At 41.5% G+C, this 27,469-nt stretch overlaps 3 protein-coding genes across 9 annotated transcripts in view; all 3 read right to left on the reverse strand.

Moving 5' to 3' along the window:
• Positions 1-736: 736 nt before the first annotated feature.
• LOC139371224 (homocysteine-inducible, endoplasmic reticulum stress-inducible, ubiquitin-like domain member 1) lies at positions 737-14,811 on the reverse strand. 2 transcript variants are annotated; one of them, XM_071111436.1, is made up of 8 exons: positions 14,326-14,811; positions 13,980-14,057; positions 12,978-13,055; positions 12,217-12,371; positions 8,964-9,074; positions 6,652-7,014; positions 5,023-5,128; positions 737-2,932 (listed from the first exon to the last, which is right to left on the reverse strand). In XM_071111436.1, the coding sequence occupies exons 1-8, from the start codon at positions 14,485-14,487 to the stop codon at positions 2,756-2,758; spliced, it is 1,230 nt and encodes a 409-aa protein (XP_070967537.1). In that variant the 5' UTR covers positions 14,488-14,811; the 3' UTR covers positions 737-2,755. The 2 variants fall into 2 exon arrangements, with proteins under 2 accessions (XP_070967537.1, XP_070967546.1); XM_071111445.1 differs by having other exon boundaries at positions 12,265-12,371; positions 14,326-14,715.
• Positions 14,812-15,304: 493 nt separating this feature from the next.
• On the reverse strand, positions 15,305-23,743 carry LOC139381924 (solute carrier family 12 member 3). The gene is made up of 26 exons (XM_071125790.1): positions 23,462-23,743; positions 23,194-23,322; positions 23,011-23,086; positions 22,785-22,880; positions 22,043-22,182; positions 21,816-21,926; positions 21,452-21,563; positions 21,204-21,334; positions 20,948-21,032; positions 20,690-20,847; positions 20,479-20,586; positions 20,263-20,386; positions 20,077-20,178; positions 19,483-19,638; positions 19,257-19,356; positions 19,018-19,129; positions 18,371-18,508; positions 18,172-18,278; positions 17,993-18,075; positions 17,836-17,913; positions 17,635-17,742; positions 17,298-17,409; positions 17,014-17,100; positions 16,682-16,820; positions 16,462-16,529; positions 15,305-16,338 (listed from the first exon to the last, which is right to left on the reverse strand). Exons 1-26 carry the CDS (start codon positions 23,741-23,743, stop codon positions 16,197-16,199), a joined length of 3,084 nt encoding a protein of 1,027 aa, XP_070981891.1. The 3' UTR covers positions 15,305-16,196.
• Positions 23,744-26,223: 2,480 nt separating this feature from the next.
• LOC139371236 (nuclear pore complex protein Nup93) overlaps positions 26,224-27,469 on the reverse strand; it is a 31,796-nt gene continuing 30,550 nt past the window's right edge. For 3 of the 6 annotated variants that reach the window (XM_071111458.1, XM_071111466.1, XM_071111475.1), the window contains exons 20-21: positions 26,702-26,830; positions 26,224-26,489 (exon numbers count right to left, since the gene is read on the reverse strand). In XM_071111458.1, the coding sequence (XP_070967559.1) occupies positions 26,379-26,489; positions 26,702-26,830 (240 nt within the window). In that variant the 3' untranslated portion in view covers positions 26,224-26,378. The remainder of the gene's footprint in view (positions 26,490-26,701; positions 26,831-27,469) is intronic. The other 3 variants (XM_071111496.1, XM_071111485.1, XM_071111506.1) reach the window with 1 other exon arrangement.

The following is a 27,469-nucleotide window of genomic DNA, read 5'->3' on the forward strand; positions in this document are numbered from 1 at the left end:
ATTCTCAGAAACTCCCATAACTTACAGTCACAGAAATGCCAATATTGACCCAGAATGATGGAACCATACAGCTAAACCTTCACTAAAATCTTTCAGCTTAATGTAAAGAAAATTGGAATTGTGGCACTATTTCTGCAAATATTCATCAATCATGACCATGTTGGTCAATACAACTTCCTAAAAAAATATGTACTTTCCAGTAAATATGTAGTTCCAGGACATATATGATCATTTGCAGAGTGGGCTGGGTTAGAGGGAGTCTCTATGGACCAAATGTACTAGCTGAACTCCCTAGCCTGCCTGGATAGCTCAGAGGAAGTGATGGGGACAATACCATGGAATGTACTACAGTAAACCCCACATTGTAAACACAGAATGCTGTGCTGTGTTTCTCCAACAGGTCAATGAACTCTAGATAGCAAAAGCTGTAGAGTTGGAGCAGAGGCTTAAGGGATCTACACAGCAGTCCAAAAATTCAGCCGCACAAATGTACGTAGAACTACGTAGTGACCCAAACCGACCTCCGTCGGCTCCGTTTGCGTATACTGTGTAGACCATTTGAACTATTTTGTTTTTGTTGCAAGAGATGTTATGAACATGTTAAATCTATTTTTGTTGATTGTCCTCAAACATGTTGTCTAAAACAAGCTTGTGTTTGTGAGTACTTTAGATGTGTTAAAGTATTATTGTTCTGTTAGTTATTTACTAGACTACAGTCACCTATCTAAAGAGGCAATCCTTTTAAATAAGTACATTTATTGCAAGTCTCCACAAAATATTCTTGATACAGTAGCATCCATTAAAAAGCTGTTTTACCAAAATAAAAAACAAAAAGATAAATCACATTAGAACGTACTAGGGGGGGAATTACACTTAGTGTATGTGTACAGTTAAAGGCATTCCAAAAGGAATCACAATATATATTTTTCTCATTGTGTAACAAGGGAGCGAGGTCACTATGCATGATTCCATTTTAATTGCAAAAACAGTCTGGCCTAAGCCCCACACAACTGCATATTCCCGTGTTTAACATAATTCAACTTTCAGAAGATCTTTAACCAGTCTAATGAATTAAAGCCACACTATGTTAACACTGCCTTCCATTTCACATCTGAGACAACCAGAGAAACATTCAATACTCATGCACAACCCTGTATAGCACTTCCATCTCTGAGCAAGAGCAATACAAACTATTTTATCATACAGCACTATAAGCATCTCATAATTTAACCCAGATTAAAGCAAGTTTGCATAATAAGTATGGCCGGCACAATACCAGTATTGCGATACTCGTTAGTATCGTGGCAAGGAAACAAAACACAAAGTGGATTTAACTATTTCGGAAAACAGCCATGTATGTTGGAAACATACAATCACTGGCCAGTTTATTAGGTACACCAACCCGTTCACAAATTGTTTGCTCCTACAGACAGTGAGTCACGTGGCCGTGGCTTGCTTTATAAAGCAGGCAGACAGGCATCGAGGCATTCAGTTACTGTTCGATTGAACGTTAGAATGGGCATAACAAGTAACGTAAGTGACTTTAAGCATGGTATAATCGTCGGAGTCATCTTCGGTTAACTGAGAACGGTGCGGGAAAAAAAACATCCAGTCAGGGGCAGGTCTGTTGGCGAAAACAGCTCGTTGATGAGAGGTCGTAGGAGAATGGCAAGAATCGTGCAAGCTACGAGGCAGGCCACAAACTGGAAAATAATGGCACAGTACAAGTAGTGTACAGAACGGCATTTCGGAACGCACAACTCGATCCTTGTCACGGATGGGATTTTGCAGCCCATCCGGTTTCCACTCCTATCAGCTAAAAACAACAAGCGGCTCCAGTGGGCACGCGATCACCAACATTGAACAATTGAGGAGTGGAAAAACATTGCCCGGTCCGACAAATCTTGGTTCCTGTTGAGTCATGCTGATGGCAAAGTCAAGATCTGGCATTTAGCAACATGAATCTGACTACGTTGATATTCTGCCTCGTGTCAACGGTACAGGCTGGTGGCGGTGGTGTAATGGTGTGGGGATTGGTTTCCCTAGCACACATCAGGTCCATTGATACCAATTGAGTAATGTTTGAACGCCACACCTTGTAGAATCCATGACCCTGAGAATGAGAATTCAGGCTGTTCTGGAGGCAAAAGGGGTCAGACCCGGTGGGCGATGGGTGTTCCCTAATAAACTGGCCACTGAGTGTACATTACTACTCATCCAGTATCACATTTATTTATTTTCCAAGATATAGCAGACAATATTTTACATACAGAAGGTTTTTAAATGGGCAAAGAGTTTGATCTGCTTCGTGTTTACATTTTTGCAATGGAAACAATATTGCTATATTAGTATTGTCCCAGCCCTAATAATAAGATAAGTTTTGTAAAGTGCTGTGTACAGACAATACAATAATATTTAAATGTTTTGTTCCAATAAACATTTACAGCATTTACAACCATTTGGCAGAGAGAGGTGTATGTACTGTACTGTATATACAACCATTTGGTCACTATCATAAGGCAGGAAGCGCCGAATGAATCATCATATCCCTAAACACACACCCTTAACAGACTACAGCCAGGGCTTTGTATGCATTGACGCTTTTAATCATTCATGATTTCTCACAAAATGTCCAGGCATCCATCCAGGCATCCATCCAGAAGGCCAGAGAGAGGACTTCCCGTGACAGAGAGGCAAGTCTGATACTGAGGGTAACTTCAGTTCCAGTGTGCCCCCTGCTGGAAAAGTCGATTATTCAGTTAGCCACTCCCGGGGCCTCTGGGATGAGGGAGGCAAAGAAGGCTTTGAAGAAGATCCAGGCACTCCAAACGATGGACACCCTGTGTTGAGGCACAGGTACTGCAGTCAGGGGGTGTGGTTCATCAGGTCCAACCTCTGCCTCGGCCCCCTCTTCTCCTGCAGGGACCTCCACCTGAGGGAAGAGGAAAAACTCTGTTAGCACCACCACCAGAGTTCAGATATAAAAAACACACTTAAACTGTATTTTTTTAAACACAGTTAAATTAAACTATATCAGGGGAGTCAAAGAGGGCCAGGATGATACGTACAACTACTATTTTTCCATGGCAAAAAATGAAAAATTAGACCATTCTCTTTAGTCCTTTGAAAACCTACTGTACGGTGCAGTCGGGAAGTATTCAGACCCCTTGACTTTTTCCACATTTTGTTAAGTTACAACCATATTCTAAAATGGATTAAATTGTTTTCACCCCTCTTATCAATCTACGCACAATACCCCATAATGACAAAGCAATTTTTTTATATCACATTTACATAAAGTATTCAGACCCTTTACTCGGTACTTGGCAGCGATTGCAGCCTCAAGTCTTCTTGGGTATGACGCTATAAGTTTAGCACGTGTATTTGGGGAGTTTTTCCCCATTCTTCTCTGCTCCGCTCTGGAGCAAGTTTTCATCAAGGATCTCATTCATCTTTCCCTCGATCCTGATTAGTCTCTCAGTCCCTGTCGCTAAAAAACATCCCCACAATATGATGCTGTTACCACCATGTGGCAGGTAGCCTAGTGGTTAGAGCGTTGGACTAGTAACCGGAAGGTTACAAGATCGAATCCCCGAGCTGACACTGTAAATCTGTCGTTCTGCCCCTGAACAAGGCAGTTCCTAGGTTGTCATTGAAAATAAGAATTTGTTCTTAACTGACTTGCCTAGTTAAAGGTAAAAAAATAAAAATGCTTCACTGTACAGATAGTTTATCCAGATGTGACACTTGGCATTCAGGCCAAAGAGTTCAATCTTGTCTTCATGAGTCCTTTCGGTGCCTTTTACTGAGGAGTGGCCACTCTACCATAAATACATGATTGGTGGAGTGCTACGGAGATGGTTGTCCTTCTGGAAGGTTCTTCCATCTCCACAGAGGAACTCTGGAGCTCTGTCAGAGTGACCATCAGGTTCTTGGTCACCTCCCTGACCAAGGCACTTCTCCCACAATTGCTCAGTTTAGCTAGGCAGTCAGCTCTAGGAAGAGTCTTGGTGGTTCCAAACTTGTTCCATTTCAGAATGTTGGATGCCACTGTGTTCTTAAGACCTTCAATGCTGCAGACATTTTTTGGTACCCTTCTCCAGATCTGTGGCTCGACACTATCCTTTCTCGGAGCTCTACGGACAATTCCTTCGACCTCATGGCTTGGTTTTTGCTCTGACATGCACTGTCAACTGTGGGACCTTATATAGACAGGTGTGTGCATTTCAAAATAATTTCCAATCAATTGAATTGACCACAGGTGGACTCATAATCAAGTTGTGGAAACATCTCAAAGATGATCAATGGAAACAGGATGCACCTGAGCTCAATTTCGAGTCTCATAGCAAAGGGTCTGAATACTTATGTAAGTAAGGTATTTGTTTTTAAAAACCTGTTTTCACTTCGTCATTATGTGGTATTGTGTGTTTTTAAATACATTTTAGAATAAGGATGTAATGTAACAAAATGTGGAAAAATTGAAGGGGTCTGAATACTTTCCGAATGCACTGTATGTAACATAGTGTGTGCTATAGCTTGGAAAATCAATAAATATGACTGGATGACAACATAATAATGTTTGTTTCCAAAATTAGGGCTGTTTTTCTAAAGAAGTTAAATCCGCTTGTTTCCTGGGACACAAACTAAATATACTTCAAAATGACTAAAACCAAATCTAAACTGTGTAAAAATTACAATGGACCAACATTTATACAGTTCTTGACTCTGTCCAGCTTGCTAATAATCCACAAGATTAAAGCTAGACAGTCAGGGAGTATTGATAATTACAAAAACAATGGATCTTTTGCTAATTCTGACAGCTAGGAAGTATAACCAATTTTCAGTGCACCCCTCTGGACCACGTTGAAGAACGAATACGACTCCTGGGACAAAATTTGTTTGACAGCCCTGCTCTACATGCTGTATGATGAATGTTACTACATAAGACAGTACATGCCTTGTAATGAAGTCATATCTGTTTTCCACCCCTTGAGATCCAGCCCCTGAGGAAATGTGTCTTACCGGTGGCACTGGGTTCCTGTCCTGGTTCTGGATGACCTCAGGGACCTGGTTGTTTGGACCTCTGACCAGGGGCCTTTGTCTGAAGGGGAACCAGCCTGCTGTGTGCCTGAGAGGAAGACAACTGGGATTAATAAAGTAGATCTGCATGATTCTTCTCAAACTGTGCATCTATTACACAGTCAAAGTATACAGGATATTTGTGGTGGTCCCCATTTGCTTTATTAGCGTAGGCGGTGGAGTAATAGCGGCTAAACCTTGTTACACGTAAAGATAAGGCTTAGGTCCCATTCTGCCACGTCTGTCCAGATTAGTTGATCAGGGAGGGAGTAGTGCCCTTGATCCGACACCCATATCTATAGTAACTGTAGCAGAGATGAGGCCTGCTGTACCAGGCAGCTCTCAGCAGCACATAGAGAAACACTCAACCAGCACTACATATCCTCACATTAGACTGAAATATGGGAGGACATTCAGGACACTGCGGTCACAACGACCCCACCGACTGTGTTAGTGTATGTCGAGGCCATGCCTCTCTCGCTCTCCCTCAACATCTCTCAACCGCTCTCAAACACACACAGCTTTGTCTCCACTCATACTTTTGGAATGTGTGGTTTGGATGAGAGAGCTGATTCCAGAGCCTGAGGGAGTTGCACAATGGACAGAGTGTGTGACTGCAACACATTGAGCTAAGGACATCTCTTCTTTGCTGATAAGCACAACATATGGCCCTCATTCTCTCAGGACTACTGCACGGGTGCCTTCATCTGCCCATCACCCACGGCTAATGACAGCCTCATCATTAGCAGACAGGCTATACACAGAGCCATGTATTCAGAGAGTTGGGCTATTGAGGTTTCTGCATTATGATGCATTTAGATGACTCTATAACATGCTATGGCAGCCATGTTAGCACCCCATTAACATTACATTGGGAATAATGTCTAGAATGAGCATTATGACGCATTTACATGACACTTGAAAACATTATTGTCAGCCATGTTAGTGCCGATTAAAATAACATGGAGAATATGAACAATATTCAAATTTCAAAAAGTTGGCCAAACTCTCTAAATATATGGCTCTGGCTACAGAGTACCACAGTATGAGTCAAAATACCCATAAAACCTAGAGGTCAAACTGGGAAATGGTTCCAATTGTTTTTCCACCATTAATTTTCCCCATTGTGCATTTTAGAAACACTTCAAATAAGTGTTATTTTTTGTCTAGGCTTACCCTGGTGTGACGTTTTTATAAGCATGTAAATCTCTGTAGGACAAGGTGACTTTTATCAATATATTCGCCTGTATTTACACACAAAAAAAATAACGCTAATTAGCTGCTAATATGGCGATCATAAAAAAAAAGACAAAGCCAGGATGGTCTGTCCAGGAGAGATTTACATGGTTATAAAAACGTCACGCCATGGTAAGCCAACACGAAACACAGACCTTTTTTTAAGTGTTAATAAAATCCTCTATTAATGGTGGAAAAACAATTGGAACCATTTCCCTCTTTGACCGATAGGTTTTATGGGTAGAAGGACACCTCCACTGTGGGGCCTTATACAGTTATAGACATAGTACACAGCAACATACCTTGTTTTACAACAAACAAACACAGTCAACTCACAGGTACATAAGGAGCAGGCTGCTCATGACAAGGGCGAAGCGGCTCAGGCTGGAGTAGAAGTAGACAATACTGAGAAACACTCCCAGACGGGCAGCTGTGTACACCCAGTCCAGCCAATCACGATCCATTTCCTCCTCATCCTCCATCACAGGCCCGCCTTGGGCATTCATCCGCAGGTTCTGATTGGCTGCTCCCGGGTTGATAAAGGCGCCGTCCTGCGCATTCTGATTGGCTGGCAGGTTGTCAATGGGGGCCTGATTGGGCAGGGGTGCTGGGACAGCGGCTTGGTGGGGAGCAGCAGGCAGGGATGGGCCTGTGGCTGGGGCAAAGGGGGCAGAAGCTGCTGCTGCATAGGCTGCATGACTATGGGACAAAAGACAGACACGGTTTCTCAATATGCATACTACCGTGCTCCACACTCTCATTCTCCTGAGTACGTTCTTGTGAGGACGAGTGTGTGGTGAATGCATAAAACATTAGAGAAGCACTCACACTCCCCTCTACTATATTACCTCACACTACGCAGGGTAGCCTAGTGGTTAGAGAGTTGGACTAGTAACCGAAAGGTTGCAAGTTCAAATCCCCGAGCTGACAAGGTACAAATCTGTCGTTCTGCTCCTGAACAGGCAGTTAACCCACTGTTCCTAGGTTGTCATTGAAAATAAGAATTGGTTATTAACTGACTTGCCTAGTTAAATAAAGGTCAAATTAAATCAAATAAAAAGTTTTATTCACTGAACCTTCTTCCAGCCAGGTCAATGACAACAATAGACTAAACAAGATAAACACAAAGCAAATGTTTTACTTCATAATTATCAGCTAACGTTAGATATGTGAATCATAATAATCTAGCTAGCCTGCTAGTTAAACAGGCAAAAATTACTTAAAACTAATGTTATGCAGGGTAGATGTACATTTTTAGTGGGTAGCTACCAATTATTCATGGCTAGCTAGCCAGTTAGCTACACATTTACTGAACCGTTTTCCTGCCAGGACAATGGCAATAGAGACTAAACAAGATATACACAAAGCACACTTTTTACGTCATAACTATCTGCTAGCTGTGTGAATCGTAATAATGTAGCTAACCAGATAGTTTAACAAGCAAAAATGACCTAAAACGAATATTATACAAGGTCAATTCTTCGGGGATAGCAAGCAAAAAATAATTTGTGGTTATCTGGCTAACTAGCTAACAGTCGTAGCTAGCCAGTTAGCCCGATTTACTTATCATGGGCTTGCGATCTACGGTACTTCGGCATGTAAACATGCCAAAATTAACACAGCATGTATTTATTAACGTATCGAGATAAAATATTGTACTCGGGCAACATATTTCATGTGAATAGGCAGCATTAGTATTTTATCTCGCTTCAGCTCAAAAAATGTCCGGCATTGACTTTTTTTTTTTTAAAGCATAATCTTTTACGTGGTTACATCATATTTCTTTCCTTACTTTCCGTTGAAGCTTGCATCGATGCATGCTTCAAAATATGTATAAATGGAATAGGCATTCAAGAAGTGCCCTCCGTTCTCCGTTTCGCATACTTTGATTTGGACTCATACTCCGACCCTCCCGTGCTCCAATTTGCATGCTCGGAGCCCTGTACTAAGTATTTTGAGAAACACCCACAGTAAGCCAGGAGTGTCAAACTCATTTTGCACCACATTTGTTTTTGATCACTTAGCAAGTTGGACAGAGTGAAGAGACTATGAATGATTTGATCCAGGATTGCGCTAGGATTTTTAAAAATATTTGTGGGCAAAAATGCTTGATCTTGCAGCTGTAAATCTAACATTTTGCATGGCAATATGCAGTGGTTTTGCCCAATTTGTCGAAAAATTGTCCTGACGAGGAAAAAAAAATTGCTCGATGTGTGGCTTGATTGAACCATATTATGCAGTAAATGTGCGGTGATTGGTTGAAATTGCGAGCCCTCTTTTTGTACTGCAGTTATGGTTCAGTTTTATGCAATAATATTGCTACGATTTGACTGTTTAATGAGCAAATAGTGCGGTAATTGTTCAAATTCGCAACACCTGCATAATATGCAGGGAATTGTTGATTTTAAAAAATTGCGATCGTAGAGGGACTGCTAAATGTAGGTCCATTATCATTTCTCCACAGTTGGTTTTAGTCATTTCAATGTTAATTGAGATCTCTCCCTATAGCATATGGCCCTGCGGGCTTACACCCCTGGTCTAAGCCAAACATATTTCATAAAGTATTTTCCCTGCTTAATATTATGCTATGGCAAGACAGTAGGAAGTCATAACTAAATGTGATAAAATGCTTGGGATTGAATACTTACTACTGCATGTAATATTGGCGAGCATACATGTGCTGCAGCCAGAGCAGCTGTTGAGGGCTGTAGAGGGAGTAGGTGGGGAAGGTTGGGTTGGTTATCTCTGCTGCCCCTGGCCTAGAGACACACAGGATAATAGCAGTGTGAATTGCATGTCATGTCAGATTGAAGGATAGACCAACCTATTACATCTCTCCCAGCAATATAACTTTTCATAAAGCAACACAAGTAATAGAGCTATACTTAGATCCAAACTGTCTCTCTAGCAGATTAGTAAGAATGTCTCACCCCATGTTCAAGAATTGCCTTTTCCCCTTTATTCAGATTACAAACGCTCACTTTTGGTTATTTGAAAACAATCTCCAAAATATAGTTATTTTTTAAACAAGCCATAGAAAGTTGGTTGCAATTTCAGTTTACTCCACCAGAAAAGACATAACAAATAATACAACACATATTGTGGTTAAACTCAAATATACTAATTGATTTTTAAAAAATTATAATTTTTTCGATAAAATGTATGTCACACATGCAGCTAACACAAATATATGGAAATATCTGCTCTATCCAAAATTACAACCAACTAATTGAAGCACTACCGCAAAAATGGAAGAGGCAAAGGGGAGGGGAGAAAATTAAGGAACTTGTCTGTCGGCTCTGCATTAAAGACCAAAATTGGTTAAAGAAAATTGTGATAAATAAAAATATATACCAGTTTCATTTAAGTACCAAAAAAATTGACAGCTGTGCCATATAGATTGCAAAATCGATTTATTGATGTACCGATTCCATGGCACATGGTTTATGAATTGACACGCAAAATGACGCCGGATTCAAAACTTAGAATTTTTCAATTTATATGTATACAAAATTCTTGCAACCAATAGAATGTTATTGGGGGATACAACCTTCCCAGCTCTGCAGATTTTGCTGTGAGGAGGCAGAGTCATTAGATCATTTATTTTGGTACTGTCCATATGTAGCTTGTTTTTGGTCACAGGTCCAGGAATGGCTGAAGAATTGCAACAATTACCTGGAGCTAACCCTGCAGATTTCAACAATTACCTGGAGCTAAATCACTGGGTGATTTGAAAAGTCATAGTCAAATCGATCAATAATATAATAATACTTTAAGCAAAAAATTGTATCTTTAATTTACAATCTGTAGAAACTATAAGAATAGAAAGGTTTAGAAATTTGGTGAAGCATCACAGCACAGTTGAAAAATATATGGCAAACAGAAATCCAATTTGGATGGTGTTAAGAGATGCAGTTGAAGTCGGAAGTTTACATACACTTAGGTTGGAGTCATTAAAACTCGTTTTTCAACCACTCCACAAATTTCTTGTTAACAAACTATAGTTTTGGCAACTCGGTTAGGACATCTACTTTGTGCATGACACAAGTCATTTTTCCAACAATTGTTTACAGATGGATTATTTCACTTATAATTCACTGTATCATAATTCCAATGGGTCAGAAGTTTACATAAACTAAGTTGACTGTGCCATTAAAGAGCTTGGAAAATTCCAGAAAATGATGTCATGGCTTTAGAAGCTTCTAGGCTAATTGACATTTGAGTCAATTGGAGGTGTACTTGTGGATGTATTTCAAGACCTACCTTCAAACTCAGTGCCTCTTTGCTTGACATCATGGGAAAATAAAATAAAAATCAGCCAAGACTTCAGAAAATAAATTGTAGACCTCCACAAGTCTGGTTCATCCTATCCTTGGGAGTGATTTCCTAACGCCTTAAGGTACCACATTCATCTATCCAAACAATAGTACGCAAGTATAAACACCATGGGACCACGCAGACGTCATACCACTCAGGAACGAGACGCGTTCTGTCTTCTAGAGATGAACGTACTTTGGTGCGAAGAGTGCAAAACAATCCCAGAACAACAGCAAAGGACCCCGTGAAGATGCTGGAGGAAACAGGTACAAAAGTATCTATATCCACAGTAAAACGAGTCCTATATTGACATAACCTGAAAGGCTGCTCAGCAAGGAAGAAGCCACTGCTCCGAAACCACCATAAAAAAGCCAGACTACGGTTTGCAACTACACATATGGGGACAAAGATTGTACTTTTTGGAGAAATGCCCTCTGGTCTGATGAAACCAAAATAGAACTGTTTGGCCATAATGATCATCGTTATGTTTGGAGGAAAAAGGGGGAGACTTGCAAGCCGAAGAACACCATTCCAACCGTGAAGCACTGGGGTGGCAGCATCATGTTGAGGAGGTGCTTTGCTGCAGGAGGGACTGGTGAACTTAGATGGCATCATGAGGGACAAAAATTATGTGGATATATTGAAGCAACATCGCAAGACATCAGTCAGAAAGTTAAAGCTTGGTCGCAAATGGGTCTTCCAAATGGACAATGACCCCAAGCGTACTTTCAAAGTTGTGGCAAAATGGCTTAAGGACAACAAAGTTAAGGTATTGGAGTGGCCAACACAAAGCCCTGACCTAAATCCTATAGAAAATGTGCGGGCAGAACTGAAAAAGCGTGTGCGAGAAGGAGGCCTACAAACCTGACTCAGTTACACCAGCTCTGTGAGGAGGAATGGGTCAACATTCACCCAACTTATTGTGGGAAGCTTGTGGAAGGCTACCCAAAACATTTGACCCAAGTTAAACAATTTAAAGGCAATGCTACCAAATACTAATTGAGTGTATGTAAATTTCTGACCCGCTGGGAATATGATGAAAGAAATAAAAGCTGAAATAAATAATTCTCTCTACTATTATTCTGACATTTCACATTCTTAAAATAGTGGTGATCCTAACTGACCTAAGACAGGAAATGTTTACTAGGATTAAATGTCAGGAATTGTGAAAAACTTGAGTTTAAATGTATTTGGCTAAGGTGTATGTAAACTTCCGACTTCAACTGTAGATGGGAGGGGTTGAATGGAGCTGAAGGGTGGGACTAATGACAACAAGATAACAAATGTAAAATATACTGTGTCTGTAAAATGTATATAGGTCCAGAACTTTTGCGAAACAGCACAGTTAAAAATATATGGCAAATAGAAATCAAACTGGATGGACATCAGAAATAGATGGGAGAGGTAGAGGTTAAAGGGAGGCCAGGACTAAAAACAAACAAAATATAAGTATTGTAAAATAGATTGTCCGTAAAATGTATATATTACATATAAGCCGAAGTGTTGTTCTTTATTAGTTTATAATTTATATGGTACTAATATCACCAGCATTATGCAAAGAATTCACTTGTCTTGTTAACTCACGTTGTAGTGCCAGGCCATGCGGGTGGGGCGGGAGAGGTGGAAGTGTACCTGCGTTGTCTCAGCTCTGGTTCAGTGGGCACAGATGGGGCTGGGGTGGCACCCTCTGGGTTCTGTCTTGTTGGCATGGCAGACGGTTGTGGTTCTGGCTCTCTGACCTGAATAAAACGTGAGACATGGTGTTAACATCACATGTGCGGACATACATACTGTACAAAGTGGCTGCAGTGAATTTTCAGAGAAGCATTATGGTCTCCAGAGATTCCTAATGAGAATAGTTGTGCACCTGTCTCCTGCTATCCACTGAGCTGGAACTCCTCTCTCCAGAGGACAGAACAGCCTCAGCTCTGACACCTCCTCAACCACTGAATGGGGGAATAATTTAGACGATTTAGCTGATAGGGCGTTTTGGCTTATCGAATTATCCCTTATCAACCGTGTGAGGTGTCTTTTTCCTAATCTGAATGTCTGGCTTTGACTGTCCGTTGTCAGCTCCAGGAGTTCCCAATTATAGCTACTAGATAATATTCATGAGGTGTGTAGGGTTTCTAAAGGAGAACACAAGGGAATCACAGGCACGGCAGAACTAAAAACAAAAAAGTTTCCTGGTTTGGCACAAAATCTAGGGGAGCAACAACTGAAGAATTGTTGACTGATGCTATTTAATGAGTATATTTAAAATAGCTTCACCTAGGTCTACATCATAACCTTCACATAGAGTACATGTCACAGTTTGAGATGGGGTTCCATATGGGGTACTTTACCTTTGGTCTTGCTCCTAGTGGACCTCTGGGCTGAGTTCTGACTGCACACACCAGGTGCACAGTGGGTGTTAGGTCCGTCTGTGAAGACATACATACATGATGCAATATCCCAGGCGGCATAAGACACAGTAACATCACATTAATTATTGGCACGCGACATAGAGGGACACTCATTCAACCTTTTGAAGTAAAAACATGTATAACAAAGAATGGCTATTGTAAAATCTCGAGAAAGGTAGTGAATGCAACATTAAACATGAACTGAGTGATCAAAATCTGACTGACCTGTAGTTCAGAAAAGGGGCCTGATCTGTAGTTCAGAAAAGGGGCCTGATCTATAGTTCAGAAAATCTGACTGATCTGTAGTTCAGAAAATCTGACTGATCTGTAGTTCAGAAAATCTGACTGGTCTGTAGTTCAGAAAAGGGGACTGGTCTGTAGTTCAGAAAAGGGGACTGGTCTGTAGTTCAGAAAAGGGGACTGGTCTGTAGTTCAGAAAAGGGGACTGGTCTGTAGTTCAGAAAAGGGGACTGGTCTGTAGTTCAGAAAAGGGGACTGGTCTGTAGTTCAGAAAAGGAGACTGCATTCATAACAGTCCTGACACAGAACAATAGTTCTGAAGGGGCTTCTATAGGCTTGAACTCCAGGGATGTCAAAGCCCAGCCCAGTTCAGTTTACGGTCTGGGTTTTGCTCTCTGCATTAATCTGAGCTTCTAGCATTGTAATTCATTGACATAATATACACACTGTTGAGGACAGTTGTATAGGTAACAAAGTAATACTAAAAATAACTAGGACCTAGGTTTAGCAATTCCCTGCCTAATTTCAGATATTTGTGTATCCCTGTAGGTAGACTGAATCCCTAGGCACATAATGTTGAATCAATTACTTTGTTTTACTGATGATACCAGCAATCTGACCAGGTGGCACATAACTCAGTATTTGCTAGAGTTCTGAGAATATGTCTAGTTAATATTTAGGTGAATAGGCACACACACATACCTTTCTGAAAATATCTCTGACATGCAGTTGGTCTGGGAGCAGCTTGCCAGAGTAAATAAGTCTCTGATCACTTTCAGTCTGTGGGGGGAAAGGGGGACAGATGTCAACACAACACAACAGACACTGACAGCAACCACGATTTATACATACACAACTATTTATAGCCTAGCTATCTGTTTGGATTGCATGATTGTTATTGACAGTAGCTAACGTTACTAGTATTACATTATAGCTGGCTAACTTACTGGACCAGTCTAACTTGGCAAGGACTGGCTAGCTTGCTAGTTATGGGGTAGCTGGGTAGATAGCTAGCCAAGTTAGCTAGCTAGCTATCACAATCACTCACCGGGTTGTTTGGGTACACCCTCGATAAATGAGTCTTCAACTCTTTCACTGTCCAGTCCGTGTCAACTCCTTCAATCGTCTGATCCCCGTGGGCTTGATTCGGTGTTTTTATCACAAGAGTGATTGTCTTTTGTCTAACGTTAGGAAAACCACTGTTGTCCATTTTTGTTTTCTTGTGACCTCTCCAACGCGACCTCTTAGTTGTAATATAAATGGAGTAAGTAACTACAGCATCTAATCATCTAGCTAAAATGTCAGATAAACAAAGTAGGAATTAATTTATTCAGCCGACAACTTTTTAGTTGAGATGATGAGGAAGTAAGTAGCTAGCTACACAGCCTGTAGTTCTGTGAAAGGGGATGTTGTTTGGAAACACCCGGTGGCTTGCTGTGATTGGATAACCAAGGCTCGTGATCAGACGTGGAGGCTCCTGCTCCGGGAGCAGTCTATATTGCACGCGCTCTGCAAAGATTATCATACTAGCTATGAAGTTGCAGTTCAGCAGCGATTCGCAAACTTTTTCTGCACACGACCCCAAATTGACAGTAGAAAATAAAGGGGACCCCACTTGAAAATAAGTATATTCCCTGGTTAACGCCGTGTGTTCACATTCTCTCAGTTTTAGGTCTCGCAGGCTGACCCAACACATGACGTTAAAGCGCATTATATTACTCTAAAATGCCCTTAGTTGTGAAAAAAGTGGTGGAAAAAGTACCCAATTGTCATACTTGAGTAAAAGTAAAGATACCTTAATAGGAAATGATTCAAGTAAAAGTAAAAGTCACCCAGTAAAATATTGCTTGAGTAAAAGTAAAAAAGTATTTGGTTTTAAATATACTTAAGTATCAAAAGTAAATGTAATTGCTAAAATATACTTAAGTATCAAAAGTAAAAGTAGAAATAATTTAAAATTCCTTAAATTAAGCAAACCAGACTTCACAATTCTTGTTTTATTTTGTATTTACTGATAGCCAGGGGCACACTCCAACACTCAGACATCATTTACAAAGTATTTGTGTTCAGTTAGTCTGCCAGATCAGATGCAGTGGGGATGACCAGGGATGTTCTCTTGATAAGTGTGTGAATTTGATGATTTTCCTGTCCTGCTAAGCTTTAAAAATGTAACAAGTGCTTTTGGTTGTCAGGGAAAATGTATGGAGTAAAAAGTACATGATTTTCTTTAGGAATATAGCAGAGTAAAAGTCAAAGTTGTCAAAAATATAAATAGTAAAGTAAAGTGCAGATAACCCAAAAAACGACTTAAGTAGTACTTTAAAGTATTTTTACTTAAGTACTTTACACCTCTGTGTATTCTATACCCATTTGAAGAAAAAAACAGTTCGTACTTTGTTTGATAAGATTACTGTTTTTCTCAGGGGACTCAAATGGACATTTCAATTTCAAACTGGAATGATCTGGAATGATGATTGTGACATTGGGATGTTTTCAAGGGGGTACACAATACAATTAAGCCTAGTTATCCCATTTACCTTTGTTGCTTACGTTCCAAATTAAATAGGCACAATAAAAATGTATAGACAATTAAAAATACACACTGGTGTTACACTTCAAAACTTCTATCATCAAGCACACGTTTAACAGTCAAGAATGTTTTTTTTTACTACTGCTTAATGATGATAATGACAACAATGCTTCTGATACTGATGATGATGATAATGATGATGACGTTAAATCTAATCACATTTTTCACAGATGGCTAAAGTGTCTAGTACTGATGATAATGAAACACGTGAAATGTCATAACCAGAGGACTTCTACCAGAGCACATCTAATGCATTATCATTTATGACAATAACAATGTTATTTTCCTTGACCATTGGGTGATTTCTTTGAACCTGGTTAAAACAGATATCACTGACAATAGAAGGTGAGCACATTCTCTTGGTTTCCCCTCACCAGTAAGACTGGTGGGCGCAGGTCACGAGACAAAGTCTCCAGCCATGCCATGTACAGAGCACTGGGACATTGCCCTCTCCTTCCCACAGGCATGGTCCTGTCAATGAGAGAACATAGATCCGTTATCACTCTCACCTGTGTTAGCTTTGTCATTGGATGGGGTGGGTTCAAGTCAATGAATGTAATAAAAACATCTGGTTTGCAAAAACAGAGTACGTACACAAATATAATGGCGGCGTCCCTTGAGTAATCTTGAAGAACTTCATTCAGACGAATCTGTCGTAGGGTCTGGTGCACAAACACACATTTAGAAGGGAATGTAACCAGTCTGTCTGAGAACAGTGAAACTGTCATAACCAAATGTTCCACATCTAGCTATGCTACATTTAAACGTTTGGCAATAGAGTGGTCCTGACCAATGAAACCAAGATAATGGTCACCTTGGGCTTATTTGTCTCTATCTCCTCATCAGACACCATCCAGGGACAGTCCTGATTCAGCTGCTCAGCTGTTACATGTCCATCCTTCTGGGCTGTGTTAATCCTGTAGGGCCCTATCAGATCCTCAAACCTCCTCACACTGTCAGAGAAAGAGGTAGAGGAAAGGGTCTCAACAGAGCATTGCCCTGCATACATTGTGAATGGACGTAGATTCAATTAATAATTGTGAGTGTTGAATCACTGTGCAACTGAACTCTTATGCAAGGATAAGAAAGTACAATTCTGAATAGTACACAATTATACAGTATGTAGTGAGTGACAGGGAACCATACTGTTCAGGTTGTGGTCTCGCATTGATATCAGGCAGAACCTCAACGTCATGGAAACCAAGGCGAAACTTGCTGATGAGGTCCATGACTCTAAAATTGGACACAAGGACATGGTCAGTAGAACAATTCAAATCAAAATCAAAGTTTATTGGTCGCATACACAGATTTGCAGATGTTATTGCAGGTGCAGCAAAATGCTTATACTCAAAGGAGGATGAAAGGCCAAGGGGGACAACATGATATCATGTCTCTACCACACACTATGGCCTTAAACACACTACACTCACTCTTTTCTTTGCTCCTCCTTTCGCTGGATGTCTCCGCCCACAAAGACGCGTACCTTGCACCTTGCCCAGCGCTTCTTCCGTGTGAGCAGGTAGGGAAGTAGCAGCGTCAGACCTTTAAGAACACAACAGACTTAACATTTACCTTTCACACATAACATAGACCCCTCTGCCTGATGTGACCATGACACAATTCTATCCTATGTTATCTCTCTGACCTGAGGTACTTGACATGTAACAACATTGTATGATTTATGACCCCACATTATCAATCTGACTATGTTATAAAAACTATTTGATTTGTGGAAGGGCACAATGAAATCCAGAACAACAATCTTACCTCCATCATCGAACAGCCAGTACACATCAATGGTCTTTTTCCCCTGCTGGGACTGGAACACAGTAGAAGGCTGAGGCTGAGGCTCAGTCACCATGGCATCAGGGTCCACTATAACCAATACAAAATATCTCTGTCAATACTGTAGAAAAATAGGAATGTCATAGACTACAAACTGTATACTCTAAATATTATCATACATACATGAAAAATTTGCAGGGGGTGCAGGGGGGACACAGGTGTTGACACCACTCTCTGGGCTTGCCTCAAACCCAGGGTTAACTGCAATAAAAGGAAACAATGATAAATAAAGGTATATTGTAAAAGAACATGAAATCTTCCTGGTTGTTGGGTTCCTCACCATGTGTTTGTGCCTGCCGAAACACGTCCAGACCCTCCCTCATCCGCAGCACACACACTCCATACTGCAAGTCAAACGCATCACTGAAACAAATGCACAAAGACATATTAAACTGCATCCTTACTCTGTCACATCCATTATGAACTAATCTTGCTGATTTGACTGAGTGATTCACTCACTGTAGAATTCCAATGTAGTTGTCAATGCAGGATGGTTTGTCCTTACGCCAGTCCCTTTTGAAGCCCGTCAAGAGGACATTTGGCCTGATCCGACCCAAACCTGCACCCTGGAGTTAGACACAGTATAACACATTCGGTAAATCCTACGGAACCACATGATGAAATGGACCTGATAGATAAGGCTTGGCAGTCGGCCCACCTGGAGCAGCATCTTAACCCCAGTGCGCAGGTCATTAGCCACCACACCGTGATAGAAGGATTTGATCTGCCGTTTGTTCAGCCAGGTAACATGACTGTTGCTACTGGCAGTGTCCAAGGTTGCGGGAGAAGGACCTCCCTGTTGACACAGCAGCATAATGACAGAGGGAGTTAGAGGTTAATGACATAGAATATAAAAATAGGCCATGTAAAATCAACAATTGACATTGTGTTCTGTGTGGCTCTGTTGGTAGAGCATGGTGGTGGCAACGCCAACAGTCGTGAGTTTGATTCCCGCTGCGGCCACCCTTACTTAAAAATGTATCCACGCATGACTGTAAATAACTTGGATAAAAGCATCTGCTATATTATTAACATATTCATGAAGGTCAAGTCAGGAGTATTTTTTGGTTGCCAGAAGATTGTGATCAAATGTAAAGTAGCTATTTTCACCCACACACAATGGAGGAACCAGAAAGACCAGACTACTGAAATTCTTAGCATTTTGGTTGTTATCAGTAAAAAAATACTTGACTACTGGGGCAACCTCAGAGCAGGCTCATCATGCATGACTGCTCAGGTCACTTTCCCTGGGTAATAAGGCAACCCTTAATGAGCCCTGTACAGTGATTCAAGATGATAACTCACAGTGACAACATTCCCACATATCATCAGGCTTAGATTTTTGGTGAAGGTTCCGACAAAGTCGACCAATGCAGGACGACAACTGGGCGGACCAGTGAGGACCAGGCACTGAGGTCTGAGAAAGGTAAGAATAAAGGGAATAAGAAAATCACATACAAAGTGAGAAATGGTTATTCAGTTGGAACAGCAACAAAAGGCTGACATTGTTCTCATTAGGTCCTCAGAGAGAGTTCAGGTCTGACCTGTAATTCTTGATATGATCGTCCACCTGGTTCAGGCTCACACAGTAGGACAATGCCATGTTGTATGACCCAGCTTGTACTGATGATCCCCAGTTTACAGCTACAAATAAATCAATTAACCGATTGAGTTGCTGAATATTAAATGAAAAACAATGCTTGCCAAAAAACTGCTACATATTTTATGGGGGAAATGAATTTGAAACTTTGTATGTGTGTGTTTTCTCACAGGGTCTCTTGTAGAGCACATATCCCAACAGGAAGATGACGATGCCAATAGCGATGAGCGCCGCCCACCAGGTGAGCAGGAACATGATGATCACAGACACCACGGCACCCAGCAGGGACATCCACTTACTGTAGAACCTGAAGGAGGGACGCCAGCCTGCAACACAGTCAATCACACACACTGAATATGATGCAAATATAATTAGGCAATTAGATACTGAATTTGTTTACTTTGCAACAGGTGTTAGGTTAGAACCTCAGAGCAGGACTTTTAATGCTCATGATACCATGTCCTGGTCATGATACCATGTCCTGGTCATGATAACATTTCCTGGTCGAGATACCATGTCTTGGTCATGATACCATGTCCTGGTCGAGATACCATGTCCTGGTCATGATACCATGTCCTGGTCATGACACCATGTCCTGGTCATGACACCATGTCCTGGTCATGATACCATGTCCTGGTCATGACACCATGTCCTGGTCATGATACCATGTCCTGGTTGAGATACCATGTCCTGGTCATGATACCATGTCCTGGTTGAAATACCATGTCCTGATCATGACACCATGTCCTGGTTGAGCTCCTGACCTGGGGAGTTGGTGATGGAGGCATGGAAGCAGCTGAAGTTGATGAGAGCGTAGGAGCACAGGAAGAAGTTAGAGATGATGGGAGCGATGGTGTTGAGCTCAGCTGAAGGGTGAGAAGACAGGGCAGGGCTGTGTTACTGTAACAACATCTCCTTTTCACTCTGCATCTATCTTGACAGGTCTTTACCAATGAGAACGAAGCAGACAGCAATGATGTACGCCAGGACGTAGCCTCTGATTGGTTCGTCGTTTTTTCCATTACCCTTCCCAAAGAAACCAATGACTGGATACAGGTTGTCTTTGCAGAGGCACTGTAAGTGAGAAGAGAACAAGATAATGCTAATAGAATAACACACCAATGCCTCTTTATTTGTAGTAAACGTGTTTCCCTAAGATAACCTACCTGGAAGACTTTGGGTGCAGAGACCAGGCAGGCCAGGGCTGAGGAGAGAGTGGCCCCAAATATCCCAGCAGTGATCAGAGGGGCGAACCCTGACACCAAACTCATACTCTGACCACAGAAAGAAGGGGAAGTGAAACAGATACAATGCACCAAGGCCATACTTGTGCATTGAACATTGAAACATGGTAATCAATCATTTGTATTAGGTCACCTGGTACTGGTTGCTGAGGCCATAAGTGCAGGTTCTGTTAGTAATACAGTCAGTGAAGTCCCAGCCGTATTGACAGGCCAGACCCTGGCAGCTATCAGCACTAGACATGGCCAAGGTGTCATTCATAATTCCAGACGCATCTCGTACCAGACAGGCTCCTAAACCAGGACAGAGAGAGGCCCATACACAGCACATATTGACAGAAAGGAAGCACCAATGAAATCACGAGGAGATACTTTGTGCATGTGTACAACTCACCAATAGTTGCTGCTATGATGAGATAAGATAAAGTGGTCCAGAATATAGCCATCAATGTTCCTCTTGGAATAGCTACTGTAGGGTCCTGTATTGTGTAGAAATAAGTGGGGGAAATATATAATGACTAGTCAACAGTCAAACATTTGCTATAATAAGCATCTGAATTAAACATCTTCCTTTCATCCAAAGAGCTCTTCTCTCCTAGAGTGAGGAGAATATACAGTAGACATTTATAGAGAGAGAGTAAGGAACCTGCCTTTAGGTCCCCAGAGATGTTGGCTCCTGCCAGGATCCCTGTGGCTGAGGGGAAGAAGATGGAGAACATGCCAAAGAAGTTGCCTTCAGGCCCACGCCAGCTGGGTACAAAGTTTTCAGCAAATATATCCGCTGAGGGGAAAGAATAGTTAGTGTGTCTATTTTAATGATAGAGGAAAACAAAAATAACTGGAATCTAATATGAAATATGAAATTCACAACACTGTCGAAATGCCATGGAGCTCTGACCTTGGTAACTGAAAAAGCCTTTTGCTTGCTTCTGAGGTGTAGCGGGAATAATGGTCCCCACTATGTAATTAGCAAAGGACACCAAGATGACGATGAAAAAGAGAACCTGGGCCTGTATAGTTGGCAAAGAACACAATGCACCACATGATAACATGCCATCTATCCAGAGACACCATAGTCAGAGGCTTACAATAAACAATCATTCCCAAACAAATTAAATACAAACATGGATTTTACAAATTCATAAAAAATGGCCAGGATCAAACAACTGTATTGAGTTCTAACATCAGACCTGGTCTATTGTGACAAGGCATGTACTGTAGTTTTTTAGAAAGAGTGCCTCCTAGTGGAAGTTTGAACAGACCTTGGCCTCCCATTCCATCCCAGCCAATGAGATGGCCAGCAGACATGTGACAGTGATCACTCCAATGATGCGAATATCATTAATGGGGTCCACTATGCTAGCACCACTCTCCTGAGGTGGGAGGTTGGGGAGACAAATTAAAACAAGGGTACAGTTAAAAAGGGAATGCCAACTCAGAGGTTGGCTATAAGTGATGTGGGTATAGGCCTATAAGATAACACACTGACTTGCATCAATGCTTGCACAGTCTCAGCGAAGCCCACAGTGTGCATGGCAACCGCCACAGCATTTGCAAAGGCAAAGATGAGTCCAATGGATCCTCCCAGCTCTGGCCCCAGGCTACGAGAGATTAGGAAGTAGGTTCCACCTGCAAGCGGGACAAAAGAGGATCAGTGTTGTAAATATTTGAGTACAAGAAGCCTGTACAGAGCCGGCCCCAAGCATAAGCAACATAAACGGTTTAGGAACTTTTCTCTTGTTATGTCAGTCACTGACAGTCACTCAATTAGCCATGTCAGCTAACAATTTTTTAGATTGGTAGTTAATCTAGCCAGTTATCTAAACGTAGTAATCATGGCTGAATACCGACCGGGCATGCAGGGCACGTGCCCAGGGGCCCTGACCTCCAGGGGCCCTGACCTCCAGGGGTGGTTTGTTAGTCATTCTCACTCAGTTAAAAAAATCTCCAATCCTTAAGATAACATGGCATAAATCATGGCAATATGTGAAGAATTACTGGAAAATAGCTTTAAAACGCCAAACATTTCTCTCCACCTCATGGCAAAATCAGTAGAATTACAGGAAACTAACTTTAAAACTTCAATGTTTCTCTCCGCCATCAAGAGGGGGGCCACTAAAATGTTTTGCCATGAGCTGGGAGGCCCACCAACCAAATCACTTAGGGCCCCCCAAAAGGCCAGGGCCAGCTTGAACCTGTGTTATTATTGTATTATTTCAGGAATAATGCACCTCCTTTGACCCTTCCGTTGGTGGCGATGGCGGAGGTGGACAGGCCCGTGATGCCAGTGATGCAGGAGGACAGCAGAATGATGACCCAGGTCAAACCTTAGAGGAGGAATATCACATACAATCCAGTAAACCATACAAATACAGTCCCAGAAATACACAATCACCATCAATGCAAAAATAGACACTTTAATAAAATAAAAGCGTTGAGACCTATCACTTGACCCACCAATCCCTGCTTGCGCAGTGATCCAGGGCAGCCGCAGGTACAGGATCACCCCCCAGATGTTGAGCATGCAGCGGATCTAGGGGGAATTCACTTCTCCTTAGCATGTTGTCATGACTACCAGTATAATGGAGTATGTATAGTGTTGTATGGAATCTCAGTTGTTTTGTGTCTGTCGTGTCTTACCATGACTCCCTTCACCCATCCAAACCTGGTGGGTTCTGACTGAGGCTCCTCAACATCATCTTCTGAGCTGTCCCCAGGTGCTCTGCCTGTGTTGGTCTCCTCATACAGAGGAGGGGGACAGGAATCCTCCTTAGGGGTGGTGGTGGGGAAATAGGGATGTAACCATACTGTCTATCAGTCTGTACAATTTGCAATATAAAAAAAAACACTATAGAAGGCCTGACATATTGCAGGTGTGTTGCCTAGAGGCCAAATGTGTCGAACTTACTTCAATGTTGGAGTGAAGCTGAAAGAGGGATGGTCTTGATCGACGCACCCTCCCTAGGGCATTTGTGTTCGCATAGAAGTCATAATTTGGGCCAACATCCAGAGTGTCGTAACCTGTGAGGATCTGTGAGGAGTTCCGAGAAGCCACGCTGGTCCCATCGCCGTAGTGATATCTGCTGCCATCAAAGCCATACTTGGGTCCTTCTTCCCCATTCACGGAGAACTGGCTTCTAAGAGCAGAGAGGCTTATCCCCTCATTTGGTGCTGCTGGTACTTCTTCCATTTGGAGTGGAAGACCAAAGTTTTCATGTAATAGGAAACAAATGGTGGCATGGAGGGCTTTATATGTCTTGAAAAAGGCAGGAAGTGCCTTTGGCCATGTTGAGATAAGTGAATGTTCAGTTCACTAAACCTATTTGGAACTCCATGAGAGCAATTTGTATTTATAACTAACCCCCGAGGGCTTGTGAACCTCCTTATTACATAGATTAACTTGTGATCTAAGGCAAGATAACCTTGGCAGAAAGTCACAAAGATAGAAGAGGTAAACCCTTCTCCATAAGGTATTGCCTCTGAGGAGCAACTGTTAACCTTCCTCTTATTCCATATTGATTTAAAGGGGCCTCCCAAGGATGGGAGAAATTGAAAATATTTATATTGAATACATGGAAAGGCAACAAGTTTGGGAGACAGCTCCATCACCTTAAAAACCTAAATTTAAACAATCCCTGTCTTCTCCTTTGGCCAGCCATTCAGTATTAAACCAAACAGTATACAATAATTGAATACTTATATCTTGATAAAGTTGCCACTAAGGAATAACTTTCAGGTGACCTCATTCTTGCTATGTAAAAGCCATCCCCAAAACAGTCATGCTTGGAATGTTTTGGTGTGTGTTTACCACTTCACTGCCTCAGTTAAAGGATGACCTTGGTATCAGTTGGTCATGTTGTGTAAAACAGCATGGTAAATGACTGTTACAGTCTCAGCTGAGCAACCATGTTGTGCCAGCAGCAGTATGTGTTCCCTTTCATTGAGTTTCCATTAAACCGCTGACCCTGCAGACAATTCTTGGTAAAGAAGCCTTACTTTTCAAAACTGTTGATCCCCCTGACTGCATTTGGGCCAAAATGAAACTTTGTTTTATTACTTACTGTATATCCGGAAAATATAACTTTTTAACAAAGCATTTCCTCCTGGAATACAAATAAATTAGTTTATTTACCTCCTTGGGGCACAATTGTCCTCCATTATTAAATAAATTAAGTAAAAACTCACAATATCATGAAAAAACGTTTAATCAAATGCTTTTACACGACATTGAATTTAAAATAACAGCAGACATTTCATCAGGTGAACCGTAGGAACTCTTCGGCTCCTCAAAGCTGCTTCTGTTGCTTGCCCATTGGCATCTCGTTGGCAGTGGTGCAGTGCCACCCTGGTGTTGTGAAATAGCCGGGTTATAGCAGGTGTGTGGCATCGGCCTGATTCACAACACCAGCTGCAGCACACACACCTGAGAGTGGATCCACCTTGGCAGACGGTCCATGTCTTTTCCACAGAGCTCCAGACTGATCTTCACCAGAGCAGATGTGGTGCGTAGCAAGGGCATTGTCTGCAGAACTCATGATAAGGGCTGTGAGTGAAGTTAAAAAACTGCATTAAAAGAGCCCGCACAGTCAATTTGGTTCTCTCCATAATGAAGACAAGTCCCCTGTGGTGACAATGGAATCAGTTTGAGAGGAAAGGCTTCTCGGCAATCTAGTGCATCCAAGCAGACTCCCATCTGTGTTCTCTCAGGGCATTTCCTTCCCTTCTAACCATCTGCCAATAAGTGTAGCAGTGTCATACATGATAGGGCCCATCACAATGTACTTTCAATACAGTTCCTCTCACCTACTCAAGAGTAGTATTTCTTCAGCTGCTGATAGTGTAGTCATAAAAAGGGGAGATGTTATCCAAAGAAACAGACCTTTCTAAGCAAATCAGTCAGGTATAACTAGTAGCAAAGATTGGTATATCATCATCATATATCATCATCAATTCCTTATAACCACCAGCAGGGATACAATTTTGTATGTGTGGGTGTGCAGTTTGACCAATTTACAGATTACACAGTGGGTGCTGAATTGTCGTTCTAGCACCCACAAAATCGTATTAGCTGCCGGTTTCAGTTTGACATGCTACCTTTATAAAATCAATGGTTTTTCCAAATGACATTTTTATCGACTGCCGAGGTGGATTCAATGTAGAACACACATCTTCTGGTGATGACAAAACTTTTTGCAATATTTAGTTCTTCCTGGACCACTGGATTATGGCTAGTTCAATATGATTCCCAATTTCCTGTTGCTTCTATGACTATAGGCAGGCCATGTCTGAGGAATAGTTGGAGATCCTGGCAATTAAGCAATTCTTTCTATTTACCAAGAGTCAGATTAACTCATGGGTACCATTTTTATGTCTCAGTGTGCAGTTTTAGCAGCAAGAGTTCATCTGACTCTGGGAAAGTAGAAAAAAGGTCTTAATTGCCAAAATCTTAAAATATGCATTTTACCATATAATAATATCAAAGGGCACAATTGATTTTAAAATCAATAATTCCAAATGATTCTAACAGTACTTCCTTCAGCTTTCTTTAAATCCAGGTAGGACTCAAACCAATAATACTTGTATAGATGATCATGATGCATAATAATAAAATAAACAAGCAAACTGAAATACTAAATGCAAATTAATCAAATGAAATGAAAGCGTAAGAAATTAAATTTAACTGACATTTTATTTAATTTTTGAAAAAAATACAAATATGGAGCAACAAATAAGGACAAAGAAACATAAAATGGGGACGAAGCAAAACAAAATCTGACAGTTGATGAAAAGGGTGGGTATGGCTGGGGCTTGAAAGTATTCTGGGGTCAGTTCATCAGGACCTCCATCTGCACCAGCCGGGCATTGGTGTCGCCTGCCATGCGGTACGGGATAATCCCAGCAAACGTGATCAGTGCACGGGCTTGGCTGCGCAGCTGCTGTTGACACACAGAAAAGACATCTTAGAGCTGACAGAGAAATCAATCATGTGTCAAAACAGATAAAAACAAGACAGCACATTACTCATTATACTATGAAATATCACATAATGGAGCAGAGGCATGTCTTTACTGCCCAGTTCATCACAATGCACAGCCCCCAAAAGTCTTGAGAAAGTTCCTCAGGTTCTATCCCATGGCCATCTCCTCACCGAGTCTCTGTCCTCCATGGACCTCTGTGGTCGACCAGGGGTTCCTGCTGCGGCCCCCTTCAGCCGCTTGCACTGCGTGAACAGGATATTCATGGTGGCCAGGAGTACCTCCGACAGATTATGCCTGACCTGGAAGAAGATGCAATTGAGAATAAGACAGAGACAGTAGAAAAAAAAGGACAAGAGAAGATTACATTTACACTTTAAAAAAAACTATTTTCTACATTGTAGAATAATAGTTAAGACATCAAAACTATGAAATAACACAGATTTGAAGTAACCAAAAAAAGTGTTAAACAAATCAAAATATATTTTATAGTTGAGGTTCTTCAAATAGCCACCTTTGCCTTGATGACAGCACACTCTTGGCATTCTCTCAACCAGCTTAATCTAGGTAGTCACCTAGAATTCATTTCAATTAACAGGTGTGCCTTGTTAAAAGTTCATTTGTGGAATTTCTTTCCTTCTTAATGAGTTTGAGCCAATCAGTTGTGTTGTGACAAGGTAGGGGTGGTATACAGAAGATAGCCCTATTTGGTAAAAGACCAAGTCCATATTATTACAAGAACAGCTCAAATAAGCAAAGAGAAACGACATTCCATCATTACTTTAAGACATGAAGGTCAGTCAATACGGAACATTTCAAGAACTTTGAAAGTGCAGTCGCAAAAACCATCAAGCACAATGGTGAGACTGTCTCTCATGAGGACTGACACGGGAATGGAAGACCCAGAGTTACCTCTGCTGCAGAGGATAAGTTCATTAGAG

This window comes from Oncorhynchus clarkii, chromosome 2 (genome assembly GCF_045791955.1).
Source record: "Oncorhynchus clarkii lewisi isolate Uvic-CL-2024 chromosome 2, UVic_Ocla_1.0, whole genome shotgun sequence".
Classification (NCBI taxonomy): domain Eukaryota; kingdom Metazoa; phylum Chordata; class Actinopteri; order Salmoniformes; family Salmonidae; genus Oncorhynchus; species Oncorhynchus clarkii.